Source organism: Haemaphysalis longicornis, unplaced genomic scaffold, assembly GCF_048455015.1.
Source record: "Haemaphysalis longicornis isolate Haplotype H1 unplaced genomic scaffold, Haemaphysalis longicornis Haplotype H1 scaffold_3, whole genome shotgun sequence".
Classification (NCBI taxonomy): Eukaryota; Metazoa; Arthropoda; class Arachnida; order Ixodida; family Ixodidae; genus Haemaphysalis; species Haemaphysalis longicornis.
In genome coordinates, this window is record NW_027526335.1 from 22,097,046 (window position 1) to 22,110,445 (window position 13,400).

Genomic DNA, 13,400 nt, shown 5'->3' on the forward strand with positions numbered 1-13,400 from the left:
TATTTTTATCGACCTTTCAAAAGCTTTTGATCGTGTCCAGCATAACTGATTACTAACCAAAGTCCGCAACCTCCAGCTTGATCAGAAAACAACCGAATGGATTCAAGAGTTCATTTGTAACCGGTCGCAGTCAGTCAAACTTAACCACACAATTTCCAGAAAGTGCATAGTAAAGTCCGGAGTCCCCCAGGGACCGTTATTATTTGTGGACCGTTATTATTTGTGGCTTATATCCAATGTCATTAATGTATACATTAATGACATTGGATTTAATATAGTTTCTTCCGTACACCTATTCGCATATGATGGCGTTATATATAAGGATATTACCGAACCGAATGATATTAGAATCCTGCTTTAGATTTGTTAAAGCTAACAGAGTGGTGCAACTTGTGGCAGATGGACATCAACGCTGAAAAGACCACACACATTAGATTTACTTCCGCAGCTAACCCCTCCTCCGACAGATATACAGTTAACAACACCGTAATTGAGACCGTTTCTTCGACAAAGTACCTCGGCATTATCATTAGTTCCGACTTAACCTGGAGCAGTCACGTTGGATATATCACCAGCAAATCGTCGAAAAAACTCGGTCTTTTGAAACGCCGCCTGATGTGCGCAAACTCGGAAACTAAACTTCACGCATATATAGCTGTAATTAGGCCTTCACTAGAATACGCGTCAACCATCTGGCACCCACATACGGCAATATTATCTGATATGCTAGAATCGGTGCAAAATAAAGCAGCTTGATTTATCACCTCCTGTCATTCTCACCACCAACGTGTAACATTTCTTAAGCATTCTCTGAACCTTCCATTGCTTGCCACGCGCAGAAAGTACTCCCGCCTTTCTTTTTTCCACAGTTTATATCATAGTGACTCGTCATTTTCTCGAACATTCATTAACCCGGCTCCCTATGTTTCGGCCCGCGTCGATCATGCACATAAGGTCGATCCCATATACTCACGCACTAAGAAATATCAATTTTCACCACTTTTGTTATCCATAAACGAGTGGAACGCACTACCCTCAAACATCGTCGCTATCACAGAACCCTCGCTTTTCCAATCTTCATTACTAACCTACTTAGAAGTCGACAATAATTTGTAGCTATCATTGACATTTAATCTATAACATATGCGTAGAGAATGTTTATTGCTATTTCTTGTAACATGTTTCCTGTTATATAGACTGCTTACTGTGTTTATACTTACTGTGTTATTAGTTATGTTGCCTGTGCTATTGGCCACTTTGATTACTAGTATCACTATGTGACATGCTGTTTTATGATGCTGTAGTAACATCCTGTATGTATCCCCCTTATGTAATGCCTTCTGGGCTCTTAATGTATTTAAATGACTAACTAAATAAATAAATAAAATAACGGTACCGAGTTCCGTCGCCTCCGTCATGTAGTGGTAGTTTGGTGGACGAGTGGCGAGCAGAAGTGCTCCCTTGGTGTTGACGACAAAGAGGCGAGAGCAAAACTTTACTGTTTAACTGCATGGCGAGAGATGAGCAGCGACGATGCAGAAACAGCACTCTTGCGGACGAGCTTACAGCATGATGATGATGATGATGATGATGATTATGCTTAGTGGCTTCCCCTTTGTAACGGGGTGGCGTTGCACAGCGGCCTTCGTCGCAACGCCGCTGTACAATCACCTCGCCAAAAATTACAAACAAAATAAATAAAAATATAATAACATCAAAATAAAAAGAAAATACTGGCGGACGTGCGCGCCACCTTGTGCGCGCTGATGATGATGATGATTAAAGGCCTCCCCTTTGAATCGGGGTGACGGCGTGCGCCATCTAGCCTATCTTAGTAGTTTGAATTTAAATTTAGTCCCTCAACTCGGATTTCTTTTTATTCTGCCCTGCCGCTACCCCTGGCTGGGATGTTATTTTATAGACTTCCCTGCTTTTTTTCCACCAATACTCTAGCCGCTGCTCAGTAATACCTACTGCTGACCAGTTAATGCTTCCATCAATTGCGAAGCCCAGTGCCTCAGGAAGTAAGACTTCCCCCCCAATTCTATCCGGCTGAATCTTTTGGCATCCTATTACTATGTGGTCGATTGTTTCTTTATCCCTGCCACATCCAACACATGTCTCATCCTGGGACGAATATTTGCTCATGTAAGTTCGAGTTCTCAAGCAGCCAGCCCGCGCCTCAAAGAGCAACGCACTACCTTTATTGTTGTCATAAAAGTTCTCTTTCCGGATCTCTTTTTTGCTTGCTTTGTAGATTCCCAGCGATCCCTTTTTTCCATCCTCTCTATCCACATTGGCGTCTCTGTTTCCTTCACTTGCTTTTTAACTGCCCCCCCCCCCTTGTTTATTTGCCGCGGCCAAGGTATATTTAGTCGCCAGCTTTCGCGTCCTCTTCCGCCATTGGGTGTTGGGTGTCCACACTTTCAAGGTATGACTCGGGCAGATCAGCGCTCCTTACGGGAGCCCGATGTGGTCTGACATCGGGCAGTGAAAGCGCTGAATTAATTTACACACACATGCGTCAACGGCTCCACCACTTCCCCAGTGATTTGCACGTGGCCCGAACAAACCTGACACGCAAGAACACCCGTACCCGGTCTCCTGATAGCCGGCGCACGTTGAGTTTGAAAAACGGGAAAGGAGAGATCTCTGCAGGCGGCATCCGCTCACAGATTCAAGTCTGAACACGACCCAGCTAGAATCAGTTTGTTCCGGATTTTGTAACTGCCGCGGGCGTGTATCGTCGCCAGCAAGGGCCCGCGCGGCGGACACGCTCCGGTGTGTCGTAGCTTGTTTGAGGGGAGCGTCTTTACCGCAGTGCAGGAAACTTCGCCGCACTACACCTAACTTGTAGCACGCGCGCACAGAGCAGCGGCGCGCTGAATCGTAACAAGGTGTGGGAGAAGAAAGGAGACTGTTGCTTCCTGCGAGTCCACCTCTTTCCACAAACTGCCACATCCATGACCGCCGGTCGATGTGTGATGAGCCGCTGGGATGGCATTGACAGACGGGCGAAAGGTTGTGAAGTTGCTGCCGGGGAGGTTTTCGAACCCGGGAGGCCCAAAAGCTGTGAGAAGATAAAGCTGAATTAATGAAGCGTGTGACTTGGAGAGATAGGGTAGCTCGCCCTAGTTCACCTTTCTGCGCTGCTTCGCAAAAGGAAAAGAGGACATGAGGCCCGCCGCGGTGACTCAGTAGCTAAGGCGTTGTGCTGCTGATCACGAGGAGGCGCGCGAGGACGATTCCCCGCCGCTGCGGCCGCTTTTCTGATGGAGGCGAAAAGCAAAAACGCCCGTGTGTACGAGATTTCGGCGCACGTTAAAGACCCCCAGGTGGTCGAAATTAATCCGGAGCCCTCCACTACGGCGTGCCTCATCACCTGCGTTGCGTCGGCGCGTTAAACCGTGGACGGGAATCTTTATGGTAAACTTTCTACTCTTGGCAGGATACTCTCGACGTTCTTACGTAAAATGGACGGATCTGCATCCTAAGGCGCATAACTTACGCGGATTATCGAAGCCTCTACGGATGCGACACGCACGGCGCCGCGTGCAGCGGAGGACCCGCTTCCGGCTGCACCGGAAGGAGGCGCTGTTCTGGCCTAGGGGCGACGTGTGCACGGTGCTGTGTCGGTCGTGCGAGTGCGACTTCGACGAGAACTCTACGTGCGGCGCCGCGCTGCTAGCCTGGAAGGCCCGCGCCCCTGCGGGCGCCTACCCGCTGTACGCGGCGCTGCACCACTCGCGCCTGCTCTGCGCCACGGCCATCCTGCTGGGGGTCCTGCGCAAGAAGTACGTCTACAAGACGGTCATCTGTGCGCCCTTACTCATCCTCTTCTGCATGGTGGTGAGTCGACGAACTGTATCCCTCTCGCAGCGACCGCTGCCGGTAGTTTATACATGAAGGTTCTCTTTCTGCCGCCGTGAATATTTGTTCCTCGCCGCTGTCACGGCCGTTATGCCCCGCTTAAGGCGAGCACTTTTCCTGCTAGTCCTACTTGTGCTTCTCCGCAGTACACTAGTGCTTGCGGAGGTGCGGCATTTACAGGGAGTTATAACTTTTAGCAGAAGAGTTGTTTAGGCCGACGCAAATCCGACACAAAGCCCCTGCGAGGCACATGAGTGCTTGCATCACGGCGGCCGCCCAGCGACGCCTACGCGAGGCGACGGGCACGAAGTTCACGTAGTGGCTTTAGCAAGGTCAGGTTAGATAATGCTTTATTGTTAGATAAGGGAAGATAAGACAAAACTTTATTTCTGACAAGCGGGGGACTCAGAAAAAAAGTGAAATTAATTCACTTGACAAAGCCCGAGCTCCGGTTACAGACAGCAACGGGTATCACAAAGTACATCTTTTAAGAGAAAATCCTTTTGTGGCATCATTATACTTTCAGAAATCATTCTGCTGTAACGAAGAAATTTTCTGGTACAACACTGTTTGCATGCTCAGTAGTAATCTCATTGGTGACAAGGTGGTTTAACAAGGAAGGCAAAGTGTGTCGAATCATTTGGTTTCCAAAGGTAGTACGCGAAAATGGTATAATGTCTTGTGAACGTGTTGGGTATTTGTATGCTTTTGCTGTTAGGTTGCCAGGGGTGGGGCCGTTTTTAGGTCGATTTCAGTGTAATTCCGGTGACGGGATGATTCATATAGATCTCTGCGGCGTCTTCGGACACCTGGGCTAGTGAGGTCTGGGTCAGAAGGTCTGTGCTGAGCAGCGCGCCCCCCCCCACTGCTCCTCGTTCGTAATTTGGAATAAAATGGGGTGCTTTTAAAGAGTTTGGGGGGCTTTTCTTCACAGGACCAAATTACACGTGTTAGGTCTGCGTATTGATGGCAAAGAGGGCATTGGTTAGAGTGCAGCTCAATGTAGTAGTAGAGTGATAGGAGGGAAGTGGTGGGATGGATCTTTTGGCGCCATACTACAGTGTGGCAGCGGGAGCGGGAGGGGTCGGGTGGTGGGATTCGAGCCTGGACAGACGGTAGTGATCGATTAGCGATCGGTAGGTCAAGAGGCGGTCCCTATGGGATAACCGCTGAGGAGAGTCTGCAGCGTCACTGGGCTCTCGTATGACCAGTTCTCGAGTAACCTCGTGTGCCGATTCATTTCCTGGGAGTTGGGAGTGGCCCGGTGCCCAAACGATGTGTATTTTTTGTTTCGGGAATTAGCGTGCGTGCAGGAGCAGGCTTAAAGTTCGTAGGTCAACTAGCCTACTGGAGTAATTGGTAATGGCCGATTTGGGGTCGCTTATTATAGTGGTAATGTTAGGGCTGGAAATAATGGCAAGAGCGAAAGCCATTTCTTCACATAGGGTTGGAAATTGAGTAGGGGAGGAGTGAGCGGTTAGTGTTCGCTGGGATGAATCAGCTATACGAGCGCCGCCATGGCTTCGCGTCCTGGGTATTCTGCAGCGTCTACGTAGGCAGCTTGTTGGTTGTAGGAGTGTTGTTTGTGCAAAGCCTGTACCTCTCGATCGTTATGAATATGGTGCATGTGTTTAGGGAGGGGTGGATTACGAGGTGGTTTCGAATGTCTGGGGGAATGTCGACGTAGGTGTCAGAGGTGGTGGGGTGACTGAGGCCAAGACTCTGAAGAATGTGGCGTCCAGTGTCACTCCTTGTGAATCGCTGTAGTGCGAGACCCGTTGGGCTTGATAATTTCGTCTAGTGTACTGTGAAGACGGATCAAGAGAAGTTTGTCTGTTGAAAGGGTAACGGGGAGACCTAGGGCCTGTTTGTGTCATTTACGTATCATAGCTTGAATTTTGTGTGTTTCGTTACTTCGAGGTTTAGGAAGGGGGTGACGTATGCTATGCGACTGATACCGAAGGCTTGTACGAGACGTGTTAGGTTGTTTGATTTTACTCCTCGGTGTTTGGTAGCTATGCGAGAGATGAATGGTGTAGTCTGATAAACCCCTTTTTCTAGGGCACGGAGAGTATCTACATTGTATCCGCTTGCCTGTATATGGAGACCTGGAATCTTGAGGCATCTGTTGGGATGGGTTGGGAGTGGGGAGAATGGTTGTTTGTCTGGTCTTTTACGTCTGTATAGAAGAAGCTCTGATTTGGTTGGGGTGCAGGACAGACCGCAAGATGCAGCATACTCCTCGATGACTTGAGTTGCGGTTTAAATGGTATCTTGGATATGACCATCAGATCCTATAGTAACCCACCACAACGTGATGTCGTCGGCGTAGATGCTGTGTTGTAGGTCGGGGATGGCGTCGGGGAGCGGATTGGGGTGTAGTCAATTGTCCAAGGGTCAGTGTGGCTATTCGACCTGTGAGGAAATTACAAATGCAGTTGTATGCTCGCGCATCCACTCCAGCCGCGTCTACTCCTTCCAGGAGTGCCGAGTGGCTAACGGAGTCGAACGCTCGCGTTAAATCGAGGCCCAAGTTCGCCTTGGTGTTATGTGTGGAACTGAATCGAGCATCTAGTATGTGGTGTTTTAGTTGTAGCATGACGTCCTGAGTAGAAAGCTGGGGTCGGAACCTCAGCATGGAGTGAGAAAGCAGATGGCGCTTTTCGATGTGACTGTTGAGCCGGGTGAGAACGACGTGCTGTAAGAGCTTGCCCAGTCACGACGTTAATGATTCTGGGCAACAGCGCAAAAAAAGACGTGGACGAAGGGAACGGACAGGACAGCGCTCGTCGTGTCCGTTCCCTTCGTCCACGTCTTTTTTCGCGCTGTTGCCTAGAATGACGCCATACCAACTTGCCCAGCTCACTACAACGTTAATGATATAGGTCGGAGGTGATCGACGTGTGGCTGTTTCCCCGGTTTGGGGATAAGAATGTTTTTAGCTGTTTTTCACTGAGGCGGGAGTTCCCCCTTCTCCCAGCATTCATTTAAAAGTGTAGTCAGGTCTCGAAGGTTTCGAAGCAGCTGGTTAGTTATTTTGCCGGGGCCCAGGAAGGATTTGGGTTTGAGATGTTGGATGGCGGCGCGTATCAGCTCTGGGTTGTGATCCCCACAGTAACTTGAATGAGTTCTTTTGGGGGAGGGTGGCGAAGTTGGGGTGGGGGGGGGGGGGGGGCATGCAGGAGCGTATTTATTCTGAATGTAATCTGTAATCGAGGAGTTTGGTGTCAGTGCCAGTGAATTGACGTATGATGCGGGGTACGAGTGGCGTTGTGTGGTGCGTGTGGAAGGGTCAATTAGGTGTTTGAGGATGTTCCACGCCCGCGAAACATTGAAGTGTGAGTTGAAAGCCTTGCATGTTGAATGCAAGTTTTGAGTGAGGAGCTGGAGGGTGTATTTTTCAATGTCGCGGTCGAGACCAGCTATTCTGCTTCGAAGGGTTCGATTGTGCCGCCGTTTAGAGAGGCGTTTCTGGAGACTGGCTTTTGCTTGCCACATGCGGGCGAGTTTGGAGTCAGGTTGTGAAAAATCTGCAGGGATGTCTACTGTTTGTGTAGAGTTGCGTAGACGTTCGTGTAGGGTCTCTTCCCGCATTGCGAGGTTGGCGATGGTAACGGGTGCAGTGGAGGTTTGATGTCCGGTTTTATGTGCTCTGAATGTGTCCCAGTCTATTGTTCGGACCTGTTTATTTTGTTTGGGTCGCATGAATGGTAGGGCCATTTCAATTTTAATAATTTTGTGGTCGCTGCCTAGATCAGCTCGCGTGTTAGATCTGATGGGAGTGGGATGAGGGTTTTTAAAGCAAAGCTTTCTACCTCTACCAACCAACGGTTATTTCTCGGCATGCGGGACAATAAACTCCCAACGCAGCAGAGGCGGAGGCGGGAGGAGGGCGAAGGGTTTCACTCACGGAGCACACTGTAGATGGCGCGGCGAATTTACCCAGCGTTCCCCGCGTGGAGCTGGGCCGGCGGGCAAGTCGGCGGTACGGCTTTGTCGTCTGCTTTAGCGACGGTAGTTTTGGGCCTGTTTTGGAGCAGCTTCGTGTCCATTGCCCGCTTTCTTTGCACAGCTTGATTCACTTTTTCAACAGCAGCTCCTGGTTAACCCGGACCCGACGGAATTAAGTGGTCGTACGGCAAAGATCAGCACGAAGTTAATCAATAAGCGTAAGACAGCTGACATACGGAAGTATAATATGGAGAGGATCAAATACGCTGTAAAGAACGGAGGTAGCCTGAAAGCTGTGAAGAGGCGTCTTGGCGTGGGGAAAAATCAGATGTATGCACTTAAAGATAAGCAAGGTAATGTCATCACAAATAGGGATAAAATAGTCACAGTGGCCGAGGAGTTCTACAGGGATCTGTACAGTAGCCAGGACATCCAGGATAATGCCGAACGAGACAGTAGCTCAGAGGAGATAGACATCCCACCAGTAACGACTGAAGAAGTAAGGAAGGCTTTGAAAGAAATGAAAGGAGGCAAAGCACCTGGTGAGGATCAGATAACAGCAGACTTCTTGAAGGATGGCAGAGAGAAATTGTACTTGAAAAACTGGCAAACCTGTATACGCAATGCCTAATGACCGCAATGGTACCGGAATCTTGGAAGAACGCGAACATCATCCTAATCCATAAGAAAGGCGACATGAAGCACTTGGAAAATTACAGGCCGATCAGCTGACTGTCAGTCGTCTACAAGATACTTACCAAGGTAATCGCCAACAGAATTTCTGCAACCTTAGATTTCAGTCAACCTAAAGAACAAGCAGGGTTCCGTAAAGGTTATTCAACAATGGACCATATTCACACGATCAATCAGGTGATAGAGAAGTGCGCTGAGTATACTGAACCCCTATATATAGCCTTCATAGATTATGAGAAAACATTTGACTCGGTCGAAACCCTAGCAGTCATTCAGGCATTACGGAACCAGGGGGTAGATGAGCATTATGTAAGAATACTAGAAGATATCTACAATGGGTCCACAGCTACCATCATCCTCCATAAGGAGAGCAGTAAAATACCTATAAGGAAGGGTGTCAGACAAGGAGACACAATCTCTCCAATGTTATTCACAGCATGTTTACAAGAAGTATTCAGAACGTTGGATTGGGAACAGGTGGGAGTAAGGGTTAATGGAGAATACCTCAGTAACCTCAGGTTTGCTGATGACGTTGCCTTGCTTAGTAACTCGGGGGACGAATTGCAAAGCATGCTTTCCGCACTGGACGAACAGAGTAGAACCGTGGGCCTGAAAATTAATATGCAGAAAACTAAAGTAATGATCAATAACCTCGGGACAGCACAGCGATTTGAGATAGGTGGCGAGGCAGTGGAAGTGGTAAGCGAATATATCTACTTAGGCCAAGTTGTGAACCCAGATCCCAACCATGAGGCAGAGATAATTAGAAGGATCAGAAGGGGATGGGGTGCATATGGCAGGCATTCTCAGATAATGAATAGCAGCCTACCATTGTCGCTAAAGAAGAAAGTGTATGACAGCTGCATCTTACCGGTACTCACCTACGGGGCAGAAACTTGGAGGCTAACTAAGAGGGTTCAAATTAAATTGAGAACGACTCAGCGTGCAATGGAGCGGAAAATGATAGGTGTAACATTAAGGGAAAAGAAGAGAGCGGAGTGGGCCAGGGAACAAACACGTGTTAAGGACATATTAGTAGAGATTAAGAAGAAGAAATGGACGTGGGCAGGGCATGTAATGCGAAGGCAAGATAACCGCTGGTCATTAAAGGAGCCATGAAGAGAAAACAAAAGTTTGTTTTATTCGAAAGATTAGGTGTTTCATAGTACCCCAAGCGCTTTCCCGGAAGCAAATGATGCTTTATTCACTGATAAATAAGGCAATTTAAGCCAAAATTTTAAATCTCCCGCTAAAATTGAACATTCCGTGACGTGTACAATGGCGTCATAGAGCCGGTCCATGAAACAGATACTTAGTATGTCGACTCCATATAGCACCCACACGCGGGAGTCGATCGAGGCGGGAGTCGATCGAATCATGGAATCGCCTGATCCGGAGAACAAAACTCTCGCCGAGGAGCTCGGGCTTGCATTTAACAACCTCACACCACAATAACGCTCAATGCTTCTAAGTGCACGAGCGGCAAGAGTTGTGGGATACGCGGTGGACGGGAAAGCGACCATTCCGCGATAGCCACAACAGACGAACGCCCAGCCGTCGGCACCGCTGCCTCGTCAGCCCCGTCGCGACGGACGAATATAGACTGGTACGTATGTGCCGTATTTTGATTACAGTTAATAATAGTTCAATTTCAGTAGCAGTATCACTTATGCCAGTTGGCCGGTGTCGTGTATGGAAAGCCGTTCGCGCGAGCTCTCTGCTTCGACCAGAAAGATACGAGCGTCAATGCGCGGTGTTTACGGCATTTTTTTCCCCAAGGTCAGAGCGATTTGACGAAGTCGGCAACGAGCGCCAGCATGTTCCAGGAGTGAGCTAACGTAAGGGTCCCTGCCGTAACTGAACAAACTGAAGTTTTCAGTGGTTGTAAACTGGAAACGAGCTCGTAACGACAGCAGCAAACCAACACCATTCGAAACTTACGCGACGACTGGCACTATCTCGTCGCTTCTTGCTGTTCCTTACTCCCCTCGTTTCTATTTTTACCTTTGCTGGTTGGCGATATGACGGCCAACCTCCTGTGAAGGGATTACGATACGAAGCAAGGTCGCGGCTGTGCGTGCTGGAACGGTTCGTTGGCCCCGAAGAGCCTCGAACCCGAAAATTCGTCTGCGCGACGGCGAGATGTCGAGCTCGGCCGGCGCGCTAGTTTCGTACGCATTGGCGCACACGCTTGCGAGTTCGTTCGGACCTTCAACCGTTTACTCCACCGTTCTTTGTCATAAAAAGAATGTGCAGTATGTTTCACGGGCATTTAGCTCGCTATGCAAGCTGTAAGCCCTGCCTAACATGCGTTTGCTTTTGCCGGCCTCCGCCAATCGCAGAGCTTAGCCCATGTGACGGCATAGGTTCTGTTGCGGGAAATGAGCTGGTGGGTCGCATGACCATTCCCGTTTTTCCTAATTATGTAGCTTATTTGAGCGAAGTTTGCGTTATAAGTGGTGTCGTTATGGTTCTAACGAGGCAATCTTTCGAATGAACCAAACTTGTGTTTTCTCTTCATGGCTCCTTTAAGGGTAACAGAGTGGATCCCTAGAGAAGGCAAGCGTTGCAGGGGGCGGCAGAAAGTTAGATGGGCAGATGAGATTAAGAAGTTTGCGGGGATAAATTGGTCACAGCTGGCACAGGACCGAGGTAATTGGAGAATAATGGGAGAGGCCTTTGCCCTGCAGTGGGCGTAGATATGATGATGATGATGATGATGATGATGATGATGATGATGATGATGGCACAGATACGTTAAGAATTGGTTTGCAGGACGGGAAAAGGAAATGTACAAACCACATACATACATCTGGCCGCTAGAGAAACGCTACCTTTTGCGCATGCTTGCCACGGATGGGACTCCATTTTCGAAATTGGTGAAGACCAACTCGGTTGTGTTTTAAGAGGTATTTCAAAAGGCGAAAGGAGCAACAGGTTCTGATAAATAGCGATTATAAAAGTTCCATCAGCTTTCTCGCAATTCTCGCACTTACTAAACTAACTAGTTTAAATCGGTGTAAATGGGAATCACTAAGCTCACATGCCGAATTGTTTCGGTGTCTGCGCTTGTGTCGCGCCGAGGTGTAGCCCCAAGCTAGCACATCAGGATGGCTAGGTTCCGCTGTCTCATCTTTCGAAAGACGCTGCTCTCCGTTTTTTTTTCCTCCTGACTCGCGGCCGTGGCCGACGCTGCTGCTGCGTTCGAAACGCCGACCCACGCGAATTCCAGGTAACGGCTGGCAGAATCTCTGGTTTCACTCTTTGTAGAGCCACGTGTGTGAATTCAAGTGACGTCGCATGGGCAACTGTTGTGGGTGTCGTTGAAAGCTTTGCTTTCCAACCACCTTCACAACGTGAATGGGAGCCAATTTTTTGTGTGGGTGGGGTCGGGGGAGGTGTCCTTGCAGACGCTGTTTCCCAAGCAAGTTGGGTATGCGGGGTCCGTGAGTAAAGTGAGACCTTCCTGTTGGCAGTCTGGCCAGAAACGGCTCCCTTTGACATTTTCTCTTGGGTAGCCACAGGCGTTGAAGTCTCCTACGCTTTAGCAAAAAAAAAAAAAAAAGGTGAACGTGAGCGCGTTCCTCGCGGCGACCCCCCGGCGTCGTCCAGGCTTGCGCTTGGGCTTACTCAACATAAGGAGCTCCCGCCTTCGTCGTCGTGTAGCTACCGGCGTGCCACCGATCCGCCGCACCGAAGACGACTACGACGAATCTGCCAAGCCATCCCTTCACAATCCACACGTAAAGACGGCCACCGGACCGGCTGACGAAGTGGAGGCCTACCGGGGCTAGGACCCGCTAGAAAAGGATTTGGCCTACGCGGCTGTGCCGTCGGAAGATGACGACGAAAGGGATGACGACGATTGCTACTGAATAGAACATTGTGCATACTTTAATGGCATTTACTTTACAGTGCCGTCCAAAACGGCTTTGCAATGCTGGGATCTGTCGGCTCCTCTCCTGGGCCCAATCCACTGTCAGTGTGGGGAGAAGCTACGTCGACCCTCAGCTCTGCTGTTTCTCCAGCCTTGCACCACGAGTGCAAGATGCGCCTTTTTTTCTTCTTTTGTATAGAATGTTGCTCGCTTGCCAAATCTCTCTTTCGTCGCGTGTTTGAGGAGGCATCGACGCAGCCGAAAATTCCATAGTGTTTAACGAATGTCTTTTGTCCCTCACCTCTCATATGCTCCGTATTCCGTGGGCATTTTTTTGGGGAACTGCATTCCTGTTTAGGTATTTTTCATCGGTACCTCCGCTTTCGCAGCCTGGTGGCAGTAGTCTGTAATGGTATTTCGGCAACACCACACGAGCTTCAAGTGCAACCATCAAAACAAGGTAAAAATTTCGCGATGATGCGGAGACGCATTGATTAACGTATGGGGGTGTATAGAAACAACATTCAAACGTGTTGACATACACCTCAGTGCAGCCATACGGCTACAAAAGAAAGCTATGCAGCTTTCTCAGAAACTTCGCAGTTGAATAAAAGTTCGTCCTGTTCCAGGATTCGAACCCGGGACCACCGCGAGGTAATCCTGGACCAGGATGAATTTTTATTCAACTGCGACGTTTCTGAGAAAGCTGTATCCTTTGTAGCCGTATGGCTGCACTGAGGCGGATGTTAAATTCTCCTTCACAGAAACTTACTCCAACTTGGGTTTTTTCCCTAAATCTGGTCGATTCAAACGTGTTGGACACTTCATGTGACTCACGTCGAAGTAATTAACTTTAGTTGAAAATTTCTTTCAGCGTCACGCAGTCAGTACAAGCCTCCATTCCCTGTTCCACACTTCCCCGCTGTCATTGCAGGCCAGAACCCTGTACACCCTCCTGCAGCTGCGGCAATACCTCAAGAACACCGACACTCCGGCCGTGCGCGTAAGC

At 49.0% G+C, this 13,400-nt stretch overlaps 1 protein-coding gene across 5 annotated transcripts in view; it reads left to right on the plus strand.

Moving 5' to 3' along the window:
* LOC144173191 (uncharacterized) overlaps positions 1-13,400 on the plus strand; it is a 29,420-nt gene that overhangs the window by 4,947 nt on the left and 11,073 nt on the right. For 4 of the 5 annotated variants that reach the window (XM_077701701.1, XM_077701700.1, XM_077701702.1 and 1 more), the window contains exons 4-5: positions 3,559-3,849; positions 13,326-13,394. In XM_077701701.1, coding sequence (XP_077557827.1) covers positions 3,559-3,849; positions 13,326-13,394 — 360 coding nt within the window. The remainder of the gene's footprint in view (positions 1-3,558; positions 3,850-13,325; positions 13,395-13,400) is intronic. The other variant, XM_077701704.1, reaches the window with a different exon arrangement.